The sequence below is a fragment of the Xyrauchen texanus genome, chromosome 8, assembly GCF_025860055.1.
Source record: "Xyrauchen texanus isolate HMW12.3.18 chromosome 8, RBS_HiC_50CHRs, whole genome shotgun sequence".
Lineage (NCBI taxonomy): Eukaryota > Metazoa > Chordata > Actinopteri > Cypriniformes > Catostomidae > Xyrauchen > Xyrauchen texanus.
In genome coordinates, this window is record NC_068283.1 from 2643749 (window position 1) to 2664700 (window position 20952).

Consider the following 20952-nt stretch of genomic DNA (forward strand, 5'->3'; position numbering starts at 1 on the left):
ACCAGTCATGGGTGATGCCTGCTCTAATGTGACATCACTTTAGACCAGAAATGAAAACCATTCATTTTGACACACAGTTTTGATTAATAGAAATATAAGAGAGAAGTGGGTGGACTTTTAACATTGTAGGGTGATTGTGTACACACACTGCCGACTCACATTTATGTACAAACACCATGTAAAAGTGCATTTTACAAAATAGGTCCCCTTTAATGATAAACATAATTTAGCTGATTTATGGCCGTTTTTTGCTTGTGAGGACCAGCTAACTGTTCCACACAAGTCGGTTTTCTCAAGTTTTACTATATTTGTGAGGACTTTTTCAAAAATGTGGTCCCCACACACACACACATCCTGCCCTGGGATAATAGATCTGCTGAATCTATGTCTTTTTTTAAGTCTCCTTTAAATACATATTTATATAGACTTGCTTTTACTACAATGTGAATGTGTTGTGTTTTATTAAGTGCATTTTGATTTTATGTTTTGTGAAGTACTTTGTGCTAAATTGCTAAAAAGTGCTTGTGGCAGCAGGGTGTGGTCGAGCATTCGTCTGGAGAGAGAGAAAGCGGTAAGGGTGCATACACCTGAGCCAGATAACGATTAACACTTGTCTCTAATTCTAGTGAGCTTGGAAAGAGTGGCATAAAACGGACCACGCCAGCATGAAGAAGAGAGAGAGAGAGAGTCAGAGATAGTAGCTGACGTACTAATGTATAGCTGATGAGTAGTTGTGAAGCTGATTATATATTGTGAATCTGTAAGCCAAGAAAGTTGCCAATTAAAAGCTTTACCTGCGAGTGGAGAAATCCGGTTCCCTGTGTCCTTCTTTCCTCTTGCTGTGAAGTTTGTTACAGTGCTATAAACACAAAGTTATTATTACTATTATTATTAATTATATTATTCAGTAGTATGACAGTAATAGTACTGTAATACTGTATAATAGAACTAAATGTAAATAAGATTAGATCAAATTAAATATGTTATCCAAGATATTACATTACTGACTACAACATTTTACAATCATGTAATTTGTAATCAGTAACAGATTACAATTCAGAAGTAATCTACCCAGCACTGAGTACTGTATAGACAGTACTCAGTGCTAGGTAGATTACTTCTGAATTTTATTCAGTAATGTAATATATTGGATTACATATATCTTTCTGTGCCTGATTTTATCTAATCTTATTTACTTTGGAATACTTTTTGACTACTTAATTCTTAATTTATTAAGAGAATGTTTTATTCTTGTTTATTTTATGTCACATGCAGTTGAGTTGGATAAGTTTGTAGCAATTTGACATAAATGCTATAATGGTGCTTAAATGTACAGTTAAAAAAACTGACTAAAGGGATTAAAATATGAGAATTAATGTGAAATAAAACACTAACAATTTTCATACTTTAGCAATTTTGGCATTACAAATGGCTTCATTGCATGATAACAGAAACAGTTATTTGTGAATCAACGTCACAAAAAATGTATTTTGGGACAAAAGTCTCAAAAGCAATAGAAAAAACATACATATTCTCATACAAGTTTGAAGCTGAGTATTAAACTTTACAGCACTAAATTCTGCATATACACGTGGATTACCATTCAGTCTTCAGTGTAATTATGGCTAGTTATTGTCCAATTCAACCCCCCTGTCCACCCATTCAAAACATTTGAAGACTTATCAAACATATTTTAGCTGTAGGCTGCTTTAAAACGAAAAACATTTAAATTAATTAGAGGGATCAATAAATTAACTATTTACTGCCTGTGCCTGATTAATATGCAATCATTTAATCCCAAAAAAAGTATCTGTAATCTGATTTCGAGTATTTTAAAGTGTGATTTCATCTAAAAATTTAATAAAAAGTAATTGAATACCAGTGAATAGAAATCTGCCTCAGAAGTCTCTATAAAATATTATTTTAAATCTTCTTCCTGTAATAATAAACGACTGTGATTGGCCCATCCTGACCAGCACTAAGAAAAGTAACAGGTACCACATGACAGCACAGTTTACGTACTGCTTCTGCTACTGACCTCTGGACAACAATTTACACCTGATCAATGATCCTAAAAAACATAAAACTTACATTTATTTAAAAAAAACATAAAGCTATTTAAAAAATGCTGTTACATGGTGGCCCCTTGACGTGACACTCAAGGGCATGTGCCCAATTGCCCATATGGTTAATCCGGCTCTGACCATGACTGTAGTATCCATTGTTAATTTTGTGAACTTCTGATTGCAGAATTACATAATATCATCCAGTTGATATATGTATTGTTTTTATTAAATAGTTTATATATAGTTTAGTACGTTTTGCTACTTTTTAATTTAATTTAATTTATTATAAGTAGGGTGTAGCTTGAGAAGCTACACACTTCCCCAATCCTCATTATAAATAGTCTTACACTATTTAATACAACAGGCCAAACATTTAATAGCATTAGATTGAAGGAGGGACCTGAGCCATATAATAGACACCTGGGGCTGAACTCTTTTGACTTGGGCCAATGGCAATGCCTCGTAACCTGGAGTACACTTTCTCCTGCAGAATAGCCATGACAGCTTTATAACTATAGAGCAAATATATGACCACACATTTAGCTATTTGAATGTGTTATTGTTTGTAAACATCACTTAGAGAAGTCCACAAACACTGCATGTGAACACACAACAATAAACACACAATCATGAACACCCACCCACACCCACACAGACACACACAAGGCAAACCACTCAACTGTCAGCCACAGTATCTGCGAGTGTGAGTGAGAGAGGAAAACATGATTTAGCAGTTGACTCTCACTGTTTGTCTCCCAGTTTTTAACACTGGGCCTTGAAATAAAGCTGAGAAGTTTCCCAGCACTTCAGTGTATGCAGCATGCTGCTCCACAGCTCATAGCAGAATTCAAAGAGAGACCCGGTGCATCAATCTCTGTGGAGTACTGACTGATTCCACAGAACCCAGCCAACACCTTTCATACCTGTGTGTCAAACTAAACCACTAAACCATCATAAATTAAAGATGTGCTGAGAACTGAAACTGTTTAACCAGCACAGTGCAGAATTAACTATAAAGTCTATAATATTTTTACACTACAGAAAACGTCCTGGTTACTTTTGTAACCTCCATTCCCCGATGGAGGGAACGAGACATTGTGTTGATGTAGTGACACTAGGGGTCTCCCTTGGGAGCAAAAAACACCTCTGATCTTTAAGAAAAGGCCAATGGGAATTGGCGAGTGGAATTTGCATGCAAATCTCTTTTTATACCCGGACATATGGGTATAAAAAGAGTTGGCGTGCAACCACTCATTCAGGTTTGCGCTGAGGAGCAGAGACAAGATCCCGGCCATTTCAGTGGGTAGTTCTGTGTCGTGGCAGGAGGGACAAAACATCTTGTTCCCTCCATCAGGGAACAGAGGTTACGAAAGTAACCAGGACTGTCACTCACTCGAAGTTGTGTCGATGTAGTGACACTAGGGGTCCCTATACAAAACACCACCACATTCCTGGTAGAGTGTGCCCGAAGCCCCAAGGGGGGCGGCACATCCTGGGTGTGATAAGCCAACGCGATGGCGTCAATGGCCCAGTGGGTGATCCTCTGTTTGGTGACAGCACTCCCTTTCTGTGTCCTTCAAAGCAGACAAAGAGCTGCTCGGAGCATCTAAAACTCAGCATGCGATCCAAATAGATGCCTAAAGCACGCACCGCAGCAAGCAACGACAAGGCTGCGTCTGCCTTCTCCTGGGGCAACGCTTGCAGGTTCATCACCTGATCCCGAAATGGGGTCATGGGAACCTTGGGCACATAGCCCAGTCGGTGTCTCAGAACCATGTGAGAGTATTCCAGACCGAACTCCAGGCACATGTCGCTGACAGAGAATGCCTGCAGGTCCCCTACCCTCAAATAAAATCAAATAAAATCAACCCTCTTGATGGAATTGAGCGCAGTCAGGAGGGCAGTCATTAAGGAGAGTGCCTTTAGTTTGACTGAATCCAGGGGCTCGAATGGAGTTCTCCGTAGGCCCCGTAGCACCACGGAGAGGTCCCACGATGGGAAGAGACGTGGTCTGGGAGGATTCAGCCTCCTCGCACCTCTAAGGAACCTGATGACCAGGTCGTGCTTCCCAAGAGACTTACCGTAAACTTCATTGTGGTGTGCCGCTATAACGGCCACATACACCTTCAAGGTGTTGTATCCTAGTACAGGGCCTAATTAGCACACGTACTGGGCCGACATCGAATTTCTCTGCAAACTCGTCTACTACAAGGCTAAGGAGGAAGGACATCGGCTCTGCGTGCAATCAAAATAGATGCCTAAAGCATGCACCGGACACAGCAATGACAAGGCTGCATCTGCCTTCTCCTGGGGCAACGCTTGCAGGTTCACCACCTGATTCTAAAATGGTGTCGTGGGAACCTTGGGCAAGTTAGGTTCTGAACTTGCGACTACAATGGTACAGCTATTAAAGATCATGCATCAAACATCCACACAACCCAGCCTTGTTTTTATTTATTTTTTGTAGATATGCAGCCAATAACCTATAAACAAGGAATTACTCTTAAATAATGCCTAAACTAATGCTAACTAAATTCAGCTGACTCGATACATGTGTTGACGGACTATAATAATGGCCTACTCTTACAACTCATTGTTTCCTAGAGCTGGCAGAAAATACTCAAAACTATACACAAGCAGTGTATCTATCAACCACAAATAATATAGTTATATTCAATTACCTGTGATTGTCCAGGATTTAACAACAGATGGTTTTCTATCTTCATCTACCATTGTGCGATTGAGCAGTAGCCCTCTGAGTCGCATTGGAGTGATGACACCTCCCTTCTTTGAATGACTGACTAAAGGAGGAAGCTATTGATCAACAACTAGTGGACCAATGGGGGACACAAAAAACCCCTGATTTACATGAAAATGTACTCAAAAGTTTTGGAAAAATAAGCACAGATCTTGGAAACAAATGCAAAGAAAAATACAGTGTAAGCACACATTTTTTTTAAATATGAGCAAAATTGTCAGAGGGCACAAAGTAACATATATTTATTTTATGTTATAACAGTAATATAACCAAGGAAAACATGAGTTTGTTTCCAATTCTGATGACTTTGCTTTCATTTGTCTGTTTGTTTTTTTACAGCATATTTTAAATGTTTTCATATATTTTTGATTCACGCTTATTATTTTAATTCACACTGGATCTGTGAACGCAACACTTCTGACGGGATTTTGATCCCATACATTGTACCCTACTAAAAGCTGTTTATTTGTAAGCAGCATAGAGTTACAAAGCATAGAGATGAGTATTTCCTGAGGTAATGTTCTTCACAGAGCACGTCTGACATGTGAGCTGCTGAATGGAAGTCGGGTGGCTGCTCTCGGGTCTAGTGCATACCGGACACAACCTTTGTCAGTGCGACTTATGCACAGATGCAACGTTTTCTTTCTCTCTCTCTCTCTCTGAACAACGTGATTTTGACCAGGTGCAACTTATTTTCAGGGGCGTTTATTTCCTGAAAATACTAATTTTACAAATAATTGTAAATAATAAGCTGATAATAATATGCTATGTGGTTGCTATGGTGTTCCGAGTGGGTTTAAGCAAAGTATTTCTAGCAAGTCAGTCCACTGTCGGCCATCTTTGGAACAATCCCAGAAGGCTATTTCCAATCCCCCTGTCTACTTGAATGGGGAAACACCGTAATCTCAAAAAAAAGTTGGTCAAGAGTATGATCAAAGAACATATTTTTAATCAGCAGTAAAATCTGACAAAACTGGTATCATAAATTTAGCATCTTTACCTCATATTACACTGAAAAACACAGTTTTCCCTGCTTGTGCAGCTAATGCACATGCACGTTCTTGAGTTGATTGACAGTCAATGTCTGTCTCTAAAAGGTATTTTGCTCTTATGGAGCTCTTAACGGAGTCTTACATCCGTTGACGGATTATTATTATCATTAAATAGGCCTTTCCGAGGCATATTTTATATAGCTTATAGAAGCTATAAATGTAAGAGAGTTACATTTTTAAATAGTTTAAATGTAGTTTTGAGACACGTCCACTTTAAGCCACACCCACATCCGGTATTGTCCTAATTCAGAGACAGATAGAGATAATTTTGTCATTGTAATAAATACAAATACAGATACATATAATGGCACCGCTGCACACAACTAAATGCAATACAACAATTTAACTACAATTTACCAGGATGCATGTTTGAAGGGGCTAATGTGTTATTTGTCATGTTTTACATGTCATGGTGCTAATGTTAACACATTTTTATTTGTATATCGCTTTTCACAACACACATCATTTCAAAGCAGCTTTACAGAAAATCATGCATTAACAGAAAATTAAACTGTAATATCTATTAAGTCTTAGAGTCATCATTTAGTAGTTTGATTAAATATGATTGTAAATTGTGTATAAAAATAATTAAATTATAATTATATTTAGAACCCCAGTGAGCAAGCCGAAGGCAACTGAGGCCAGGAAGACAAAACTCCATATGCACCAATATGGATCAGATTTTGTTCGAAACGACCTCACACACATTGTTTCTTCAATTTTGTTCTAAGTTTAACAAAGCCTTTGCCACCCTTTAAATATGGCTCAGGTGCCTCCTCCTATTTTTTCACCTGCTTTAATATTCACTTTGTGAAAATCCAAACAATCATTAGGTCAGATCTTTTAGTACTAATAAGACACCTTTCATCAAACATGTCCATACCACAAACTACACTGCACTTTAATACTAGTGTTAGTTCTAGTCCACTGCTTAATTTTCTTTACTTTCTTTTTTTGTCTAGTTTAAACAAAACATTATGCTACATACATAATTTTTTACATCCATTTTATATCCATTATCTTAAAAATGTGGACCTCACCAGTTGTGGTAATTTAGCATGCAAGTGTGAGAGTGAGAGAGAGAGCAGACACACATCTGTGATCCATTACACATTAAATTTCAAGTAGCTCATGGAGAACACATGTGCTGCCCACGTTCCCCCCAAAATTAAATTTCCACAACATTCAATACACAAATAAACAGCCTGGCAGAGAGTAGCTGAGCACTTACTTCTATACTATAAAGGTGCATTAGTATTATGTTGGTGGTGTTGTCCTGTTGTTTTTCCAAGTCATAGTTTGAAAGTACTGAGAGCTTTTCAACATACAATAGGTAAGTTTGGACAGTTAGGTGGTCCCATTCTCATTCACGTTGAGTGTTCCAGTATTAGAGAGGATGGTCTTTAGTTGTCCAGCACAAAACAAGCGCTGGATGTTTGACAGCTTGTGACATAGTTAAACAATGGCTTTTAAGATCATCAAGTAAAGCATACAAAACACACACATTAACAGTAACACAATGTATAAACAGATATGCATTCAAGAACAGAAACGCTAAAAATAAAAGAAGAAAAGGACAATAAAAACAATATTAAGCCAAAAGTACATTATAGTTAGGGGTATGCATGTATGCATTACATGGACTGTTATAAACGTTTTAGTGTTTAAGAGATTGCAATATTTTTTTTTTTTTTTTTTTTAAATCAGGGTTTTGGCATACAGTGTATTTAGACATTACTTTTACAATAAACTTCCTGTATTTGTTGAAATTAAATTTTAATGAAAGTGTGTGCTAGAGCGAGTGAATTAGATGCCCAGTCCCTAGAGTAACCTAATCGAATTCGTAATATATTATTTTAAAAGATAAGGGCATTTTTGGTATTTATTTTCAATATTGTGAGATTCCATTGCACTTATTAAAATAGTAATATATAGGTATGATTTTCTTGGCTATGTTATCTGTTTGATTTATTGTAAACGGTATATGGCAGAGACATGCCGTCCATATAAGCAAGGTAAGCAGTGCTTATATGGAGATAGAATTGTTTCTAATTCAATGGAAGATATTAACAAATAGAAAGTTGGTTCACAATTAAACTGAATGAGACCCTCAAATAAATGTAAGGAGTTTCACAAACTAAAGTGAATTCACAAATAAATCAAATTAGAATTGAAAATATATATATTTTTTATATATATATATTTTTTAACTCACAAACACAACTCTGTCCAGCATTCATTTGTGAATCGTGTGCATTTAGTTGTGGATCGCTTCCTGTGCATTTGTGGATGGCAGAATTCTGAAACATTTCTTGCTAACTTCATCCATCGTCTACTCAAGCCAATCAGATAATGGCCACATTAATCTGACCAATCGTAGCACGGTCTATCTTCAACCAATCACACTTCGTTTTACTCAGGGAGGGACCAGAGTCACAGCGCTCTCATGAGCATGGAATCAAACACATACAGATACTGTATGCTCCAAGGCTGCAAACTTTTAAAGAAATGGACACAATCAGTTGAATACAGTGATTTAAGATTTGTATAATTTTTTCTCGGTTATAAACGTGTAGTGTCTTGTTAAATGTCGACAGCTGAAAATTTTCCATTTTTAGAGTGTCCTGATTATTAGCTTTATAGCTGAACTTGCTGACATTATGAGTCTGCTATTTTAAATGTAACCATGTTTCTTGTCTGAAACTCCTAGCTACATAATGGAAAATGTATGTATGTTTTCAAAACCTTTACTTGTTACATGGCAGATACAGACACACTATTATACATTACAAAAGATCAGTAGTACAGAAAGTGCCTAAAAACATGAATCATATTAGATGATTTTAGGAGCACAAATTAATACCCGGTATTATGGTAATGTAGTTCATAAAAGCAATTGTAATGTCATATTTATTAGAATTTTGCATTTTAGCACTTTTATGTGAATCTTTTAGGAGGTACTATTACAGGGTCCCTTCATAAAATACAGCATCATGTTCTGACAGTGATAGTTGACACTAATCTGATATTGCCATATTTTTCAGATGTTTCCCCTGTGTCCTGCCCATCAACTTTGAGCACTTGACTAACCTGCTCCAAAACTCAGTGCTTCCAGTTCCAATACAGGACACCTTCTAAAATGTGTAATATGAGATTCTTTCATGGCTCAACGCTAAAGATTATTTCTACTGGCCCGATAGGTAAAGTGCTTCAAATTTTTACTGGCTCTGGCAAAATTTAAAGACGCTGACTACCACCCCTGGAGTCGCGAGTTCGAATCCAGGACATGCTGAGTGATTCAAGCCAGGTCTCCTTAGCAACCAAATTGGCCGGTTGCTAGGCAGGGGAGAGTCACATGGGGTAACCTCCTAGTGGTCACTATAATTCGCTCTCAGTGGGGTGCGTGGTGAGTTGTGCGTGGATGCCGCGGAGAATAGCTTGAAGCTTCCATACGCGCTATGTCTCTGCAGTAAGGCACTCAACAAGTCACGTGATAAGATGCAAAGATTGATGGTTTCAGACACAGGCAACTGAGATTCGTCCTCCGCCACGCAGATCGAGGTAAGCCACCACGAGGACTTAGAGCGAATTGGGATTTGGGCATTCCCAATTGGGGAGAAAAAGTGGAGAATTTTTTTTTTTAATACAATATCCCCCAAAATGTAATCATATTTATAATTTGCAAGACATGATTTGTGCATTATGTAATCCCATATATGCGCTTTACAGATATAAATGAATAAATGTATCATATTAACCTCAGCTGTCCTGCCATTTACACATGTGCTTCTAAGCCACAAGTTCTGTGGAGGAGATGATGGGTTTTCGGTCACCTGTTTAGTCATGCTGTCATGTAACTTTTGCCCATGTGTAGGGTTTTCACAAGAAGGATCAAAGATTTAGTCACTGAGTTAAAGATGTGATTATTGGCTGAGAGAACAGACTATAGGTAGATATCAGACTTAATCTGTGAATTAACAATGTCTATATAACATGAAATCAAACAATCCAAACAAGACCAACACTGACTTATATACAAAGAACAAAAGTACCTGTATGGCCCAGAAATGACACATGTAACAGGTGTTTTATGACAATGATATGAAGTAGACTGTTTCAAATATTCATCTTCACCCTGCAGCTGAACAGCTCTGATAATTATAGCCTAATAGCCATAGTGATCTTGCTTGATTTCATATCAAACGCCATTATTATGTCGAATTAATGTTCACGTTTTAAATATTGCCTAATTAAATGTATACTTATATTTTGGATATTGAGGTGCTTGTGATTTCCAGACACGTGTATAACTGGGGTTTAACAAATTTTATTATATCTCATTCGTTGCTTCATCTCTAAAGGCGAATCAATGAGAGAAAATTTGTTTTTTACAGTGGGAATAAAACTAGCGCTCTGTCCCTTTATGAGAGCACAAGCATGTTAAACAGACTACGCTGCACGGAGAGAGATGATGATGAGACATTATGCATGGAGAGACATGGATTTTCAGTCCTATAGAAAGAAACTGTTGATTATTTGTGTTCCAATGTGGGGATTAGTCATTTTCACCAACGAAATTTACCATGTAAAACGAAAAATGTGGGGCACTGTGAACAGAAAATATGGGGGGATACTTAAAATGTTGCAAAACATGTTAAATCCCACTGCGAAATTCATTAAATGGGTTTTTTCCTGCTATTTTCTACACATTGGTTATAGCTGCTGCTAAGACACTTGGAAAATAGTGAGGACATTGCTAGGAGAGTGCGCTCAGTGTCTGCATGATCTTGTGCGTGCACGTGACTGTGCCTTGGCGCATCCAGTATATTGTGCATTTGCACATCTTTGCGAGATAAATATACTCGGTTATAAGACTTTTTTTACTCCATTTTTGTGCTCTCTCCCTTGTTGTTTGCTTGCACTAATGTTATAAATACAGCACTAGCCCGATCGGGCAAGTGACAGTTCTAGCAACTGGCCCAATTTTTTTTCAAGTATCTTAAAATAAAATAGAAGACTCATACAGTCAGTCAGGTTAGCTATAAAGCTAATGTTCAGGACACTCTACAAATGGGCAATTTTTAGCTGTCGACATTTAACAAGACACTACACGTGTTTATAACAGAGAAAATTATATAAACCTTAAGTCACAGTATTCCTCTGATGCCATCTATTTCTTTAAATTCTTTGCGGCCTTGGAGCATATCTGTAAGTGTTTGATTCCATGCTCATGAGAGTGCTGTGACTCTGGTCCTGCCCTGATGGTAAAACGAAGCATGACTGGTTGAAGATAGAATGTGTTGATTGGTCAGGGTAATGTGGCCGTTATCTGATTGGTTTGAGTAGACGATGGGTGAAGTCAGCAAGAAATGTTTCAGAATTTTGCCATCTGCAAATGCACAAGAAATGATCCACAACTAAATGTGTGCGATTCACAAATGAATGCTGGACAAGATTTGTGTTTGTGAGTTAAAAAATATATTTGTAAATATTTGTTTTAATTGCAAATCTTTTATTTGTGAATAAAAATTTGAATTAATTTCATTTTTGTGAAACTCCTTTGAAACAATTCTATCTCTATATGCTTACCTAACAGAAGGGTGAAAAAGAAAAATGACTTAAAATATTTAAATATAATTGTTAATAAAAACAACTGTTTTCGTTCAAATTTGTCATCTTTCATCTCAGTTGAGCAGCACAGAAAGTTATTAATTTATCCATTTTGGCACCACCCTCAGGTATAAGCACTTTTTTTATGCTTTCTCTGATTCAAAGCATTGTTTACCACCCTTTCATTCAACACTGTACATTCATTCAAATGGAAGCATGCCCAGTAAAAATGGCCAAGGTAAGCATGTCTACCAAAATGAGTAAGCCAATCAGAAGCTCCTTCCTTCACTCATGCTATTTGATAGGCTAGAATTTAGTTTTGCATCAACACGTTCAAGTTCACATAACTAATGAGTTATTAAGCGTTAAAATGGATAACTGCAGTGTAAGCATCGATGACCTAAAGTTAATTTCAAGGCTATTGAAACATTTACAACAGTGACAGCGATGCATGGATTTTGTGTTCAAACAAAGGTAAGTTAATATATTTATAAAACCTGTATTATTGATACTAGGTTATAGATAATAGGTAATTGTTTCTGGTTATTCTGAGGCTGTGAAGTGGTGATCTGGCAATCATATCCTTCTTGTGTTGTCTTTTTTTATAGTTTTAATGTTTAAAAATAAATATATTAAGGAATGGCTGTGTCTATGGTACATTTGCCTTGTGCATTCAGGTTAAGATTGTTGTCTTTGGTAGTCAGATTAGTTAATTGCTGCTGTCCATTCCAGTGGTTCTGAACTGTGGGAAGAGTGAGGTGTGAGGCCTATGATGTTGAAACTAGTAACTGGCAATCTTTTCTTTTTCTTTTTGCTGTATGTCAAAACAAGCTCTTCTGGCATTATGGTTCAATGTATGATTTAATGGACATCAACATCTGTTGATGCTAGGCTCAATATATGACAATCTTTAATTTGTGTGATATGAGCAATATTAGTGTCCTGGATTTAAGACAATTTGGTCATGAAGTTTGCCACTGTGACAATGGTTTCCATTGACAGGTGGATTCTAAGGCAATAATTTACGTCTATAACATATTCGCGACATTAAACTCATTGTATAATGTGTTTTGGGCACAGCGTTTAGAAATCTGTATTACAAATCTGTGACGCTTGCCCAGTAGTGATTGGTCGTTCATGAACTATTTGTTCATTTTGAACGAATCTTATATGTGACTCAGAAGAACGAGTAGTCTCAGAGAGTGATTCATTCATTTTGTGTTGTGCATGTGCATAGCGCAACCTCCATTCGTTTGTTACTTGAAAAGTGCATAGGCACTATACAGGTAACAGAAATGATTAGTTCACCTTTCAACTCTTTTGGTCCGAGTTGTTTGGTCTTTTGTCACATGACAGCCGTATATACTATGCATTGCTCACACAGGAAGCAGAAATTATTAGTTCACCTCTTGAGTTTTCTGTCCGAGTTGTTCATTCACGTGACAGTCGTGACGGCTGTGACGTGACAACGAACAACTCGGACAAGAACATTACAGAGGTGAACTAATCATTTCTGTTTCTCATAATTTGTCCTTGGCTCCATGATACATTTTTCCTTATTGGGACTATAATCAAAGTTTGCATAAGTAGATGTGTTTGGGGGATTTGTCTGTTGAAACATTTTAATTGAATTCTGCTCAAATGAACAAAATGACTTGAATAAAGATTTGTTCGTTTTGCTGAACGAGACTCAAAGATTCAATTCAGTAAATGATCCGATCTTCCCATCACTATTACCCAGTCTCAAAGCCCACTCTGCACGTGGTGTACGGACTAAAGCAGTTTGGGGATCCTCTGTGCAGTCTGTAGATCTCAATTGAACTCGAGTCACTGAACTCATGTCGCCCCCTATCGGACACATGCGAAACTATGAAGGAGAAACTGAAAGCAAACAGGGCAAGATACATGCATGAGTGTTTGAGCATTGATATATAGACATAAAACTCATATAAACACAAGTCTACAAGAACACATTCACGTGATTACGCTCCAAACATTTTGAAGAATACTTGATTACTAACTACTTTACACAGTATAGTATTGGTGAGGACTCAAAAGATTTAGACGAATGAACGTTTTCAAGATCAATGCAATTCCATTTAACACAGCCTGAAAACTGACCTCAAGGGAAACACACTTTTGCAGATTGATTTTTCACTTGAAGGTGAAATTGATATGTCAATAACAGAAACAAACAGCGCACCCCCTTTTTCTCTGATAATAAATAAAATAAAAATACAATAACCGCTTACTTAATATTCATGACATAGCCTAGCCTACATGATACAAACATAATATGCATACTTGTACTGTAAAATACTACATATACGACACACTACACTGTAAAATTTCTACTCGACCTGACCCGTAAATATAGCTTTCGCTGATGATTCCAGTCATACTATATGATATTTGACTAAAGCACTAGAATTAAAGCAACTAATTTTAAAGTTATTTGACTTTTTTGTTTACTGTGCAAATACATGATATAGTGCGCAGCCGGTTATTAAAGCTAAGATTTTCTCATTATCTATTTCGCATTATATAGCATATTCAAGCCATTGTATGCATGTTTTTTGTTGTGTTTATTTGGATTAAGCCCGAACTGAGGAGAGAGGGTGGGTCAGATTTAGCTCCGCCTCCATCCGTGCACATATAAATGATTTGAAGTGAAGCGAAGAGCAGAATTTTTCCAAATCCCCACAATCATGTTCATGCGGGATTTCCTCTCACATCAGTGACACTTGGCGTCCTGTATGAGTTTTTTTTTTTTACCCGTGACAAGCAGGTCTCATCGTTTTGAGGGACTTTGGAGATCTTTGGACACTTGGAGATCTTTGCGCAGGAGCGCAGTAAACTCATCTGAACACCAGCCAGAGGATTTTATATCACTAGAGTTTCATCCACTCACTCATCTGCATGAATCTCCTAGATTCCTACCTGAAGATGAGCGACGAGCAGGACAAGAGTCTCTCCGACGCGCCCAGCCCGAGCATGTCCGAGGATTCGGCCGGCTCTCCGTGTCCGTCAGGATCGGGCTCCGACACCGAGAACACCCGACCCGAGCAGAACCTCCGCGAGTATCAGAAGGACGAGGAGAACAAGTTCCCCGTGTGTATCCGGGACGCGGTTTCGCAGGTTCTGAAGGGCTATGATTGGACCCTGGTGCCCATGCCGGTCCGCGTGAACGGCTCCAGTAAGAGCAAACCGCATGTGAAGAGACCCATGAACGCGTTTATGGTTTGGGCTCAAGCCGCGCGGAGGAAACTGGCGGACCAGTATCCGCATCTGCACAACGCCGAACTCAGTAAAACACTCGGGAAACTCTGGAGGTAAACATGATTTATTGCTGCTTTAATTATTGTTACTTTTATTTATTCAACATAATTCAACATTTATTCAAAACTCCGGTAGTCGGCGCATTACTGATATTATTTAGATAAACTCTAAAGTTCAGAGCCTTTCTGCAATTATTTATTTAAAACCTAAAAGTGCTTATATTATATTATAAATCGCTAAATAAATTATGCAAACTACATAATGATGATAATTTTGAGAAAAGTGATGCAGATGATGTTGTATAGTGAAGTAAATAGGCAAACTCAGGTAACTTTACTCTCCATAAAGAAATATAAATTAAACAATATTACAGAAATCAAATATCAGCATTTATTAACTCTCTGGATAGAGCAATCTTTGCAAAGATTAGTGACTGGATAAAAACAAAAACAGTTGCTGTTGTTCTAATTCCACAGTAAATAAATTAGTTACAAAACTTTTAAATTATTCTTACTAAGTTATTAAATGAGGAATGTAAAGAAAGCAAATCTTACCCTAAGTATTGATTATTTTTCTGGATATTTGTAGGTTATTGAATGAGGGAGAGAAGCGTCCATTTGTGGAGGAGGCCGAGCGCTTGAGGGTCCAGCACAAGAAAGACCACCCCGACTACAAGTACCAGCCCAGACGGAGAAAATCTGTGAAGAATGGCCAAAGTGAATCTGAGGACGGAGAACAGACCCACATCTCACCCAACGCCATCTTCAAAGCCCTGCAGCAGGCCGACTCTCCTGCGTCCAGCATGGGTGATGTGCATTCCCCAGGAGACCACTCAGGTATGAACATCAACAATGATTCATTACAAATCAGTGAGTAGAGAAAAGCATTGAGCAGCGTGTTTAGTACTTTATGTAATAGTTTATTGTGAGCATGCAGGGAAACTCATAAATCTTATCTGGCACTCTTAATTTCCCTTCATATCTTTATTATCTTTCTGCTTGCGTCAGTAACGTCATGCTTAGTGGGTAGATAATTTTTGTCTTTCATTCTTCTTTTCTTTTTGTAGGCCAATCCCAAGGCCCACCCACGCCTCCCACAACCCCCAAAACAGACCAGCCATCCAGCAAAGCAGATTTAAAGCGTGAAGGCCGCCCTCTGCAAGAGGGCATCGACTTTGGGGCTGTAGATATCGGTGAGCTGAGCAGCGACGTCATCTCCAACATGGAGCCGTTTGATGTCAATGAGTTTGACCAGTACCTGCCTCCACATGGACACCCAGGGATGGCGGCTGCCAATGGTGCCCAGGTGTACTCCAACGGCTATGGGCTCAATAGTCAAGTGGGAGGAGTTCCAGCACACAGCTGGGTCTCCAAACAACAGCAGCAGCAGCAGCACTCGTTGAGCACAATGGCCAACGGCAGCGAGCAGGGCCAAAGCCAGCAGAGAACCCAAATCAAGACAGAGCAGTTGAGTCCGAGCCACTACAGTGAGCAGCAGGGCTCACCGCAGCACGTCACCTACGGCTCCTTCAACCTGCAGCACTACAGCACCTCATACCCCTCCATCTCCCGCACGCAGTACGAATACACAGACCACCAAAATCCCTCTAACTCATACTACAGTCATGCCACAGGGCAGAGCTCCGGTCTCTACCCCACCTTCAGCTACATGAGTCCCAGCCAGAGGCCCATGTACACCCAGATCGCAGATACGACGCACAGTCCACAGCACTGGGAGCAACAGCCGGTCTACACCCAACTTTCCAGACCATAAGAGACTCCAATCCAGATAGCCCGTTTCTCTGGAAAATGCTGGAGTTCTTTAAACATACTGGAACGAATGGAACGGCTCCTGACAGTGCCTTTTATAAATTGCTTGGAATTGTGATTATATTTTTCTAGATATAATGAAGCAAAAGAGAAATCCTCTGTGAGGACATATTCAATATAATTATTTTAGTATGTACTGTGTATGTGTTACCTGTTTTCTCAGTTTGTTTGATTTGGGGATTTATACATTTGCATAGGGAGAATAAACAGTGTTCTCCCTTTTCACTGATGTTATTTTTGTAGAGACAGTAGAAAATTACAACTTTAACTCTCCTGATATTTTTCTCTTAATTGTGTATATATATACTATATGTTTGGGGGTCTCCTATGAACATTATGAATTGGGAAAATGTGAGTTAGTTTGTGGTAATTGTTCAATTGACTGCACAAACAGATGTATAGTCTATATTGTAATACTTCTATAGTCTGTGCCTAAGTTTAGCCACAGGTGTCTTGTCAGAGTTGCCATATCCATCTGTGCCTAGAGATCTCACCCTCTGTCTTACCGCTGAAGGAGGAACAGGAAGTGCCCTTTGACCTGAGCCTCCTTTGTAGGTCATTATTGGTCAAATTGTCATTCCTACTGCAGCCATCGGATCTTAACATCTTTAATTTATTCATTAGTATTAATTTTACTTGAAAGTTATACTATTTGTGTTTTATCATTTACTTTGGCTAATTTGTGATAAAAAGCTTAATGTTTTACTGAGATGATTACTATTTAGTTGTAGTGCAAACTTTAACCATCTCCTTTATTTATCATGTGTAAATGTTTCCATTGAAAATGTTCTTTTGATAATCTAGTTGAGTACAGATGACTTATAATTGTGATGAAACTTGATCAAATGTTTAAAAACAAACAACTGGAACTTATCTCTTTATTTTTAATTTTTATTTTATTTCATCCGAAAAGAAAATGTTGACTTCTGCAGGCTGTTGGTAATAAGATATGTCCTCTCTATAAAAACACCAGCATTGTATTGTAAAAAAAAAAAAAAAAAAAAACAATTATTCCTGTAAACATGGTATCATCTTAAAGGAAGCTTATCTTTTGTATCATATTGTTTGCAATAAAAAGAACGATATTGAAAATATCTTTGAATTGGGAAAGACATATTTATTTAATCAGTCAATTAAATGAAGAAGGCTCTCTACATTTTACTAGATACCACATAGACATCATCCACAAATAGATTGTCCAGGACTATTTTTGTAAATCATCAGAAATACAAAGCTCAAAAGTCATATAAAACAGATCATTGTGGTCCTGACTGTTCAATATAGAATTCCAGTTGTGTAATAATTGGAAGGTACAAAGACTGCAGAAGATTTAATCAGTCATTAGGAGCTTAATTAAGCTACATGATCTCATAAAGCATACTAATCAAACAAGGATTTAAAGACCAAATGGCACTGATGACATCAACAATAAACTGGAACCTTTAAAAGCCTAATTTACAGTATATTGACAATGAATCTGTAAACTGCAAGACATACTTTATGACAAGTGTTTACTGACAGAAATGGTCACGTATAAGAAAATGAATACAAGTTCTGAGAATAGAAAATATGAGATATAACACATTCACAAAGGTACTGAACGTACATTTGGCTGAAGTTTCATAGATCAGTTTGATGAAGTGAGACTATCCCAACAAACCGTCAGAGTTCACACATGAATCTTCATTCAAAGAACATGAAACAAAAGCAGAGGAACATCATTATTCCACACTGACGCCGCTATGGGTGGTCTCAGACAAGAGGCAGGACAATCTGACACTGGACAATAATACAACACAAAACACAAGCAAATGAGATGAAGCACTACAGATTGAAAGTAGATTGATTATTCATTTGAATCCTAACAGATAAAATAACATTGTTGTCTGTTGCTACGATATGTGTGATTCATTTATTTATAGCAATAATTACAACAACGGTCAATCTTATTTGCCAGGTTCACATTGGTCTCAATAAGCCACAGTCAGCAGACATGAGCATCGCAGGAGTGTGCTGTTTTATGTACAGTGAATTAAACAAATTCTGCTGGTCACAGATGCATGGATTTTAAGACACTTATTAGGTTTCTTACTGCCTAACACACCATTGCCGACAATTTCTATCTTACTCTATGCACACTAACTATTAATTATTGCTTAATCACATAATTTAATGCTGTGGCAGTACACAGTCTATTCAACAACAGATAGGATTCCATAGTCTAAGTTATCTCCAATGAATTTATTTGTCCATTGGTTCATATGTGTATACTGATACAGTGATCAGACTTATTATTTTTATTTCTTTCAAACAAAAGTTGAAATAATTCCATGGACTTGAAGGGTCCTGAGCCTTATCTAGAAACTAGAATATCATTGAGACTTTGGAGTAGGCTTTTTTAGGCCAGTAAGACACCACTAGTAACCACCCAGAAGCAATTAGCCTTGCAACCTCCCAGAGTACCCCAATAACCTTTATAACAATGTCTTGGCAACCAATAACACCCTTGCCTCATAATAGCAAATTCTGCATAGCGAACACTACTCACACTGTCTTAACAAATATTTTGCAATGTAACGTTCAATTCTTAAAGAAATATACCAGGTTCAAATCAAGTTAAGTCCATTCAACAGCATTTGTGGCATTATGTTGATTACCACAGACATTAGGTTGACTTGTCCTTGTACTGTACTTTGAAAAATGCAAATATATATATATATATAATAAAAAAAGACTTCTTATAAAAAAAAAAAAAAAACCAGACATAAGGGTCCGTGAGACTTTCAACTGAAGTGAATGGGGCCAATCTGTAAACACCAAATTATTACTGTTTTAAAAGTAATTTACTGTTTTCTGGTACATATAGTCCTGGAGCGCATTAAGGTTAAAACACGCATTAAAGTTAACAACTTTGCAGCTCAAATAATACATATAAGCTAAAAAGAGTAAATGATGTATGTGTATGCTTTTAATTATAAGTTTCACAAAAAATCTCCCCATTCACTTCCATTGTAAGTGCCTCAATGAAACCTGGGACGAGTCGAAATCATTTATTGTGGTAATCAACATTATGCTTCATATCCTGTCAATTGAGTTTAATTTGTATTGGACCCGGAATATTCCCTTAAATGATGTGAAAGTAATTTCCTTGAAGCAATAAGTATTTGTTCTTACTATTATTAGTGCTATTATTAGTGATGTCTTACTATTATTCAATCTAAAATAAAATAAAAAACCAGTATACTGGTTTACTAGAATTATAGACATGTTAAACAGGTTCTCCTGCAAACAGCAGTATTCATTTACAGGCTTTGGGTAATTTGCCTTCAGGAACAGATGAAACAAGTTGATATTTTTAGACACTGATGGTGTACAGTATGGTTTTCTAATAACTAAAACAATTTAATTATTCAATAGCAAATGAAAGTACAAAAATGTCCAATAATATGTTAATGTGATATGAAGACAGTCTCAATCAGTAGTGTTGTGTTCAACAGAAAATTTAATACTCACTTTAATTATGCAGCACAATAAATGCAAGTGGATTACATTCTCTGCAGAGGTTTCAGTGGTAAGATAACTGTATCTGCATCTCTGTGTGCTGATTCAATAATACACAGAGGAATTATTTTGATATAATTATGTGATTTTTCCACAACAGACCTTCCACCTGTTTTCAATTATCATCCTTAAAAAAATTATAGTTACTCGGCTCCGCATACAGTGTGCATGATGATATTACAAGGTTGTTTTTATATCTGATGACTCTTCTTTTTACCTTGTTACCAAATAGACACAAAAGTAACATTGTTACAGATTATTTTTATTATTGTTTTTATTATTTGTATTTTGACACAGAATCCACACTAGAACATGTATGAATGTAACTGCATTATAAAACAACATAGCAAAGCAAGTGAAAATGAAGTTGTAAAAGAAAGATAACACAAACACAGGTTTGTCAGGTTTTCAGATGGATTATATACTATTCAAAATTTTGAGCGAAAGAGTACAAAAAGTATTTGGACACTTTCTGGTGGTTAAACATTAGTGGAACATCTCCATAGTTATTGTGATGAGCTACACCTCTGGATACAGGTCCAGTGACTTTGTCAGGTTGGGGTTCGGCCTGAAGAGACCGTGGCAGTATCAGCTTGCCTTAGTGTTTTGTGTCACCCCTTTTGTGTGAGCTCATGTATCTGGTTGCTTGGGACCACAGTGTACTGCCATGTGCTCTCTGGAGATGTCATAGTCTGTCAACCGGTCAGGGTGGGTTTTGTGTGATGAGGACCATGACATCGCTGTCCCCTGTCTGTCTTGTATTTTGTGTTTGTGCTTTGTGTGGGTACACGGGTCCA

At 37.4% G+C, this 20952-nt stretch overlaps 1 protein-coding gene across 1 annotated transcript; it reads left to right on the forward strand.

The window, feature by feature from the left end:
• Positions 1-14186: 14186 nt before the first annotated feature.
• On the forward strand, positions 14187-17602 carry LOC127647245 (transcription factor Sox-9-like). The gene is made up of 3 exons (XM_052131384.1): positions 14187-14818; positions 15354-15601; positions 15832-17602. The coding sequence occupies exons 1-3, from the start codon at positions 14406-14408 to the stop codon at positions 16536-16538; spliced, it is 1368 nt and encodes a 455-aa protein (XP_051987344.1). The 5' UTR covers positions 14187-14405; the 3' UTR covers positions 16539-17602.
• The last annotated feature ends 3350 nt before the right edge of the window (positions 17603-20952 follow it).

What these genes read in the sequence shown, in the direction of transcription:
- LOC127647245 (XM_052131384.1), top strand. Translation starts at nt 14,406, where the DNA reads ATGAATCTCCTAGATTCCTACCTGAAGATGAGCGACGAGCAGGACAAG. An exon ending in ACACTCGGGAAACTCTGGAG is followed by an intron (nt 14,819 to 15,353) that starts GTAAACATGATT and finishes GGATATTTGTAG; the next exon opens with GTTATTGAATGAGGGAGAGA. An exon ending in TTCCCCAGGAGACCACTCAG is followed by an intron (nt 15,602 to 15,831) that starts GTATGAACATCA and finishes TTCTTTTTGTAG; the next exon opens with GCCAATCCCAAGGCCCACCC.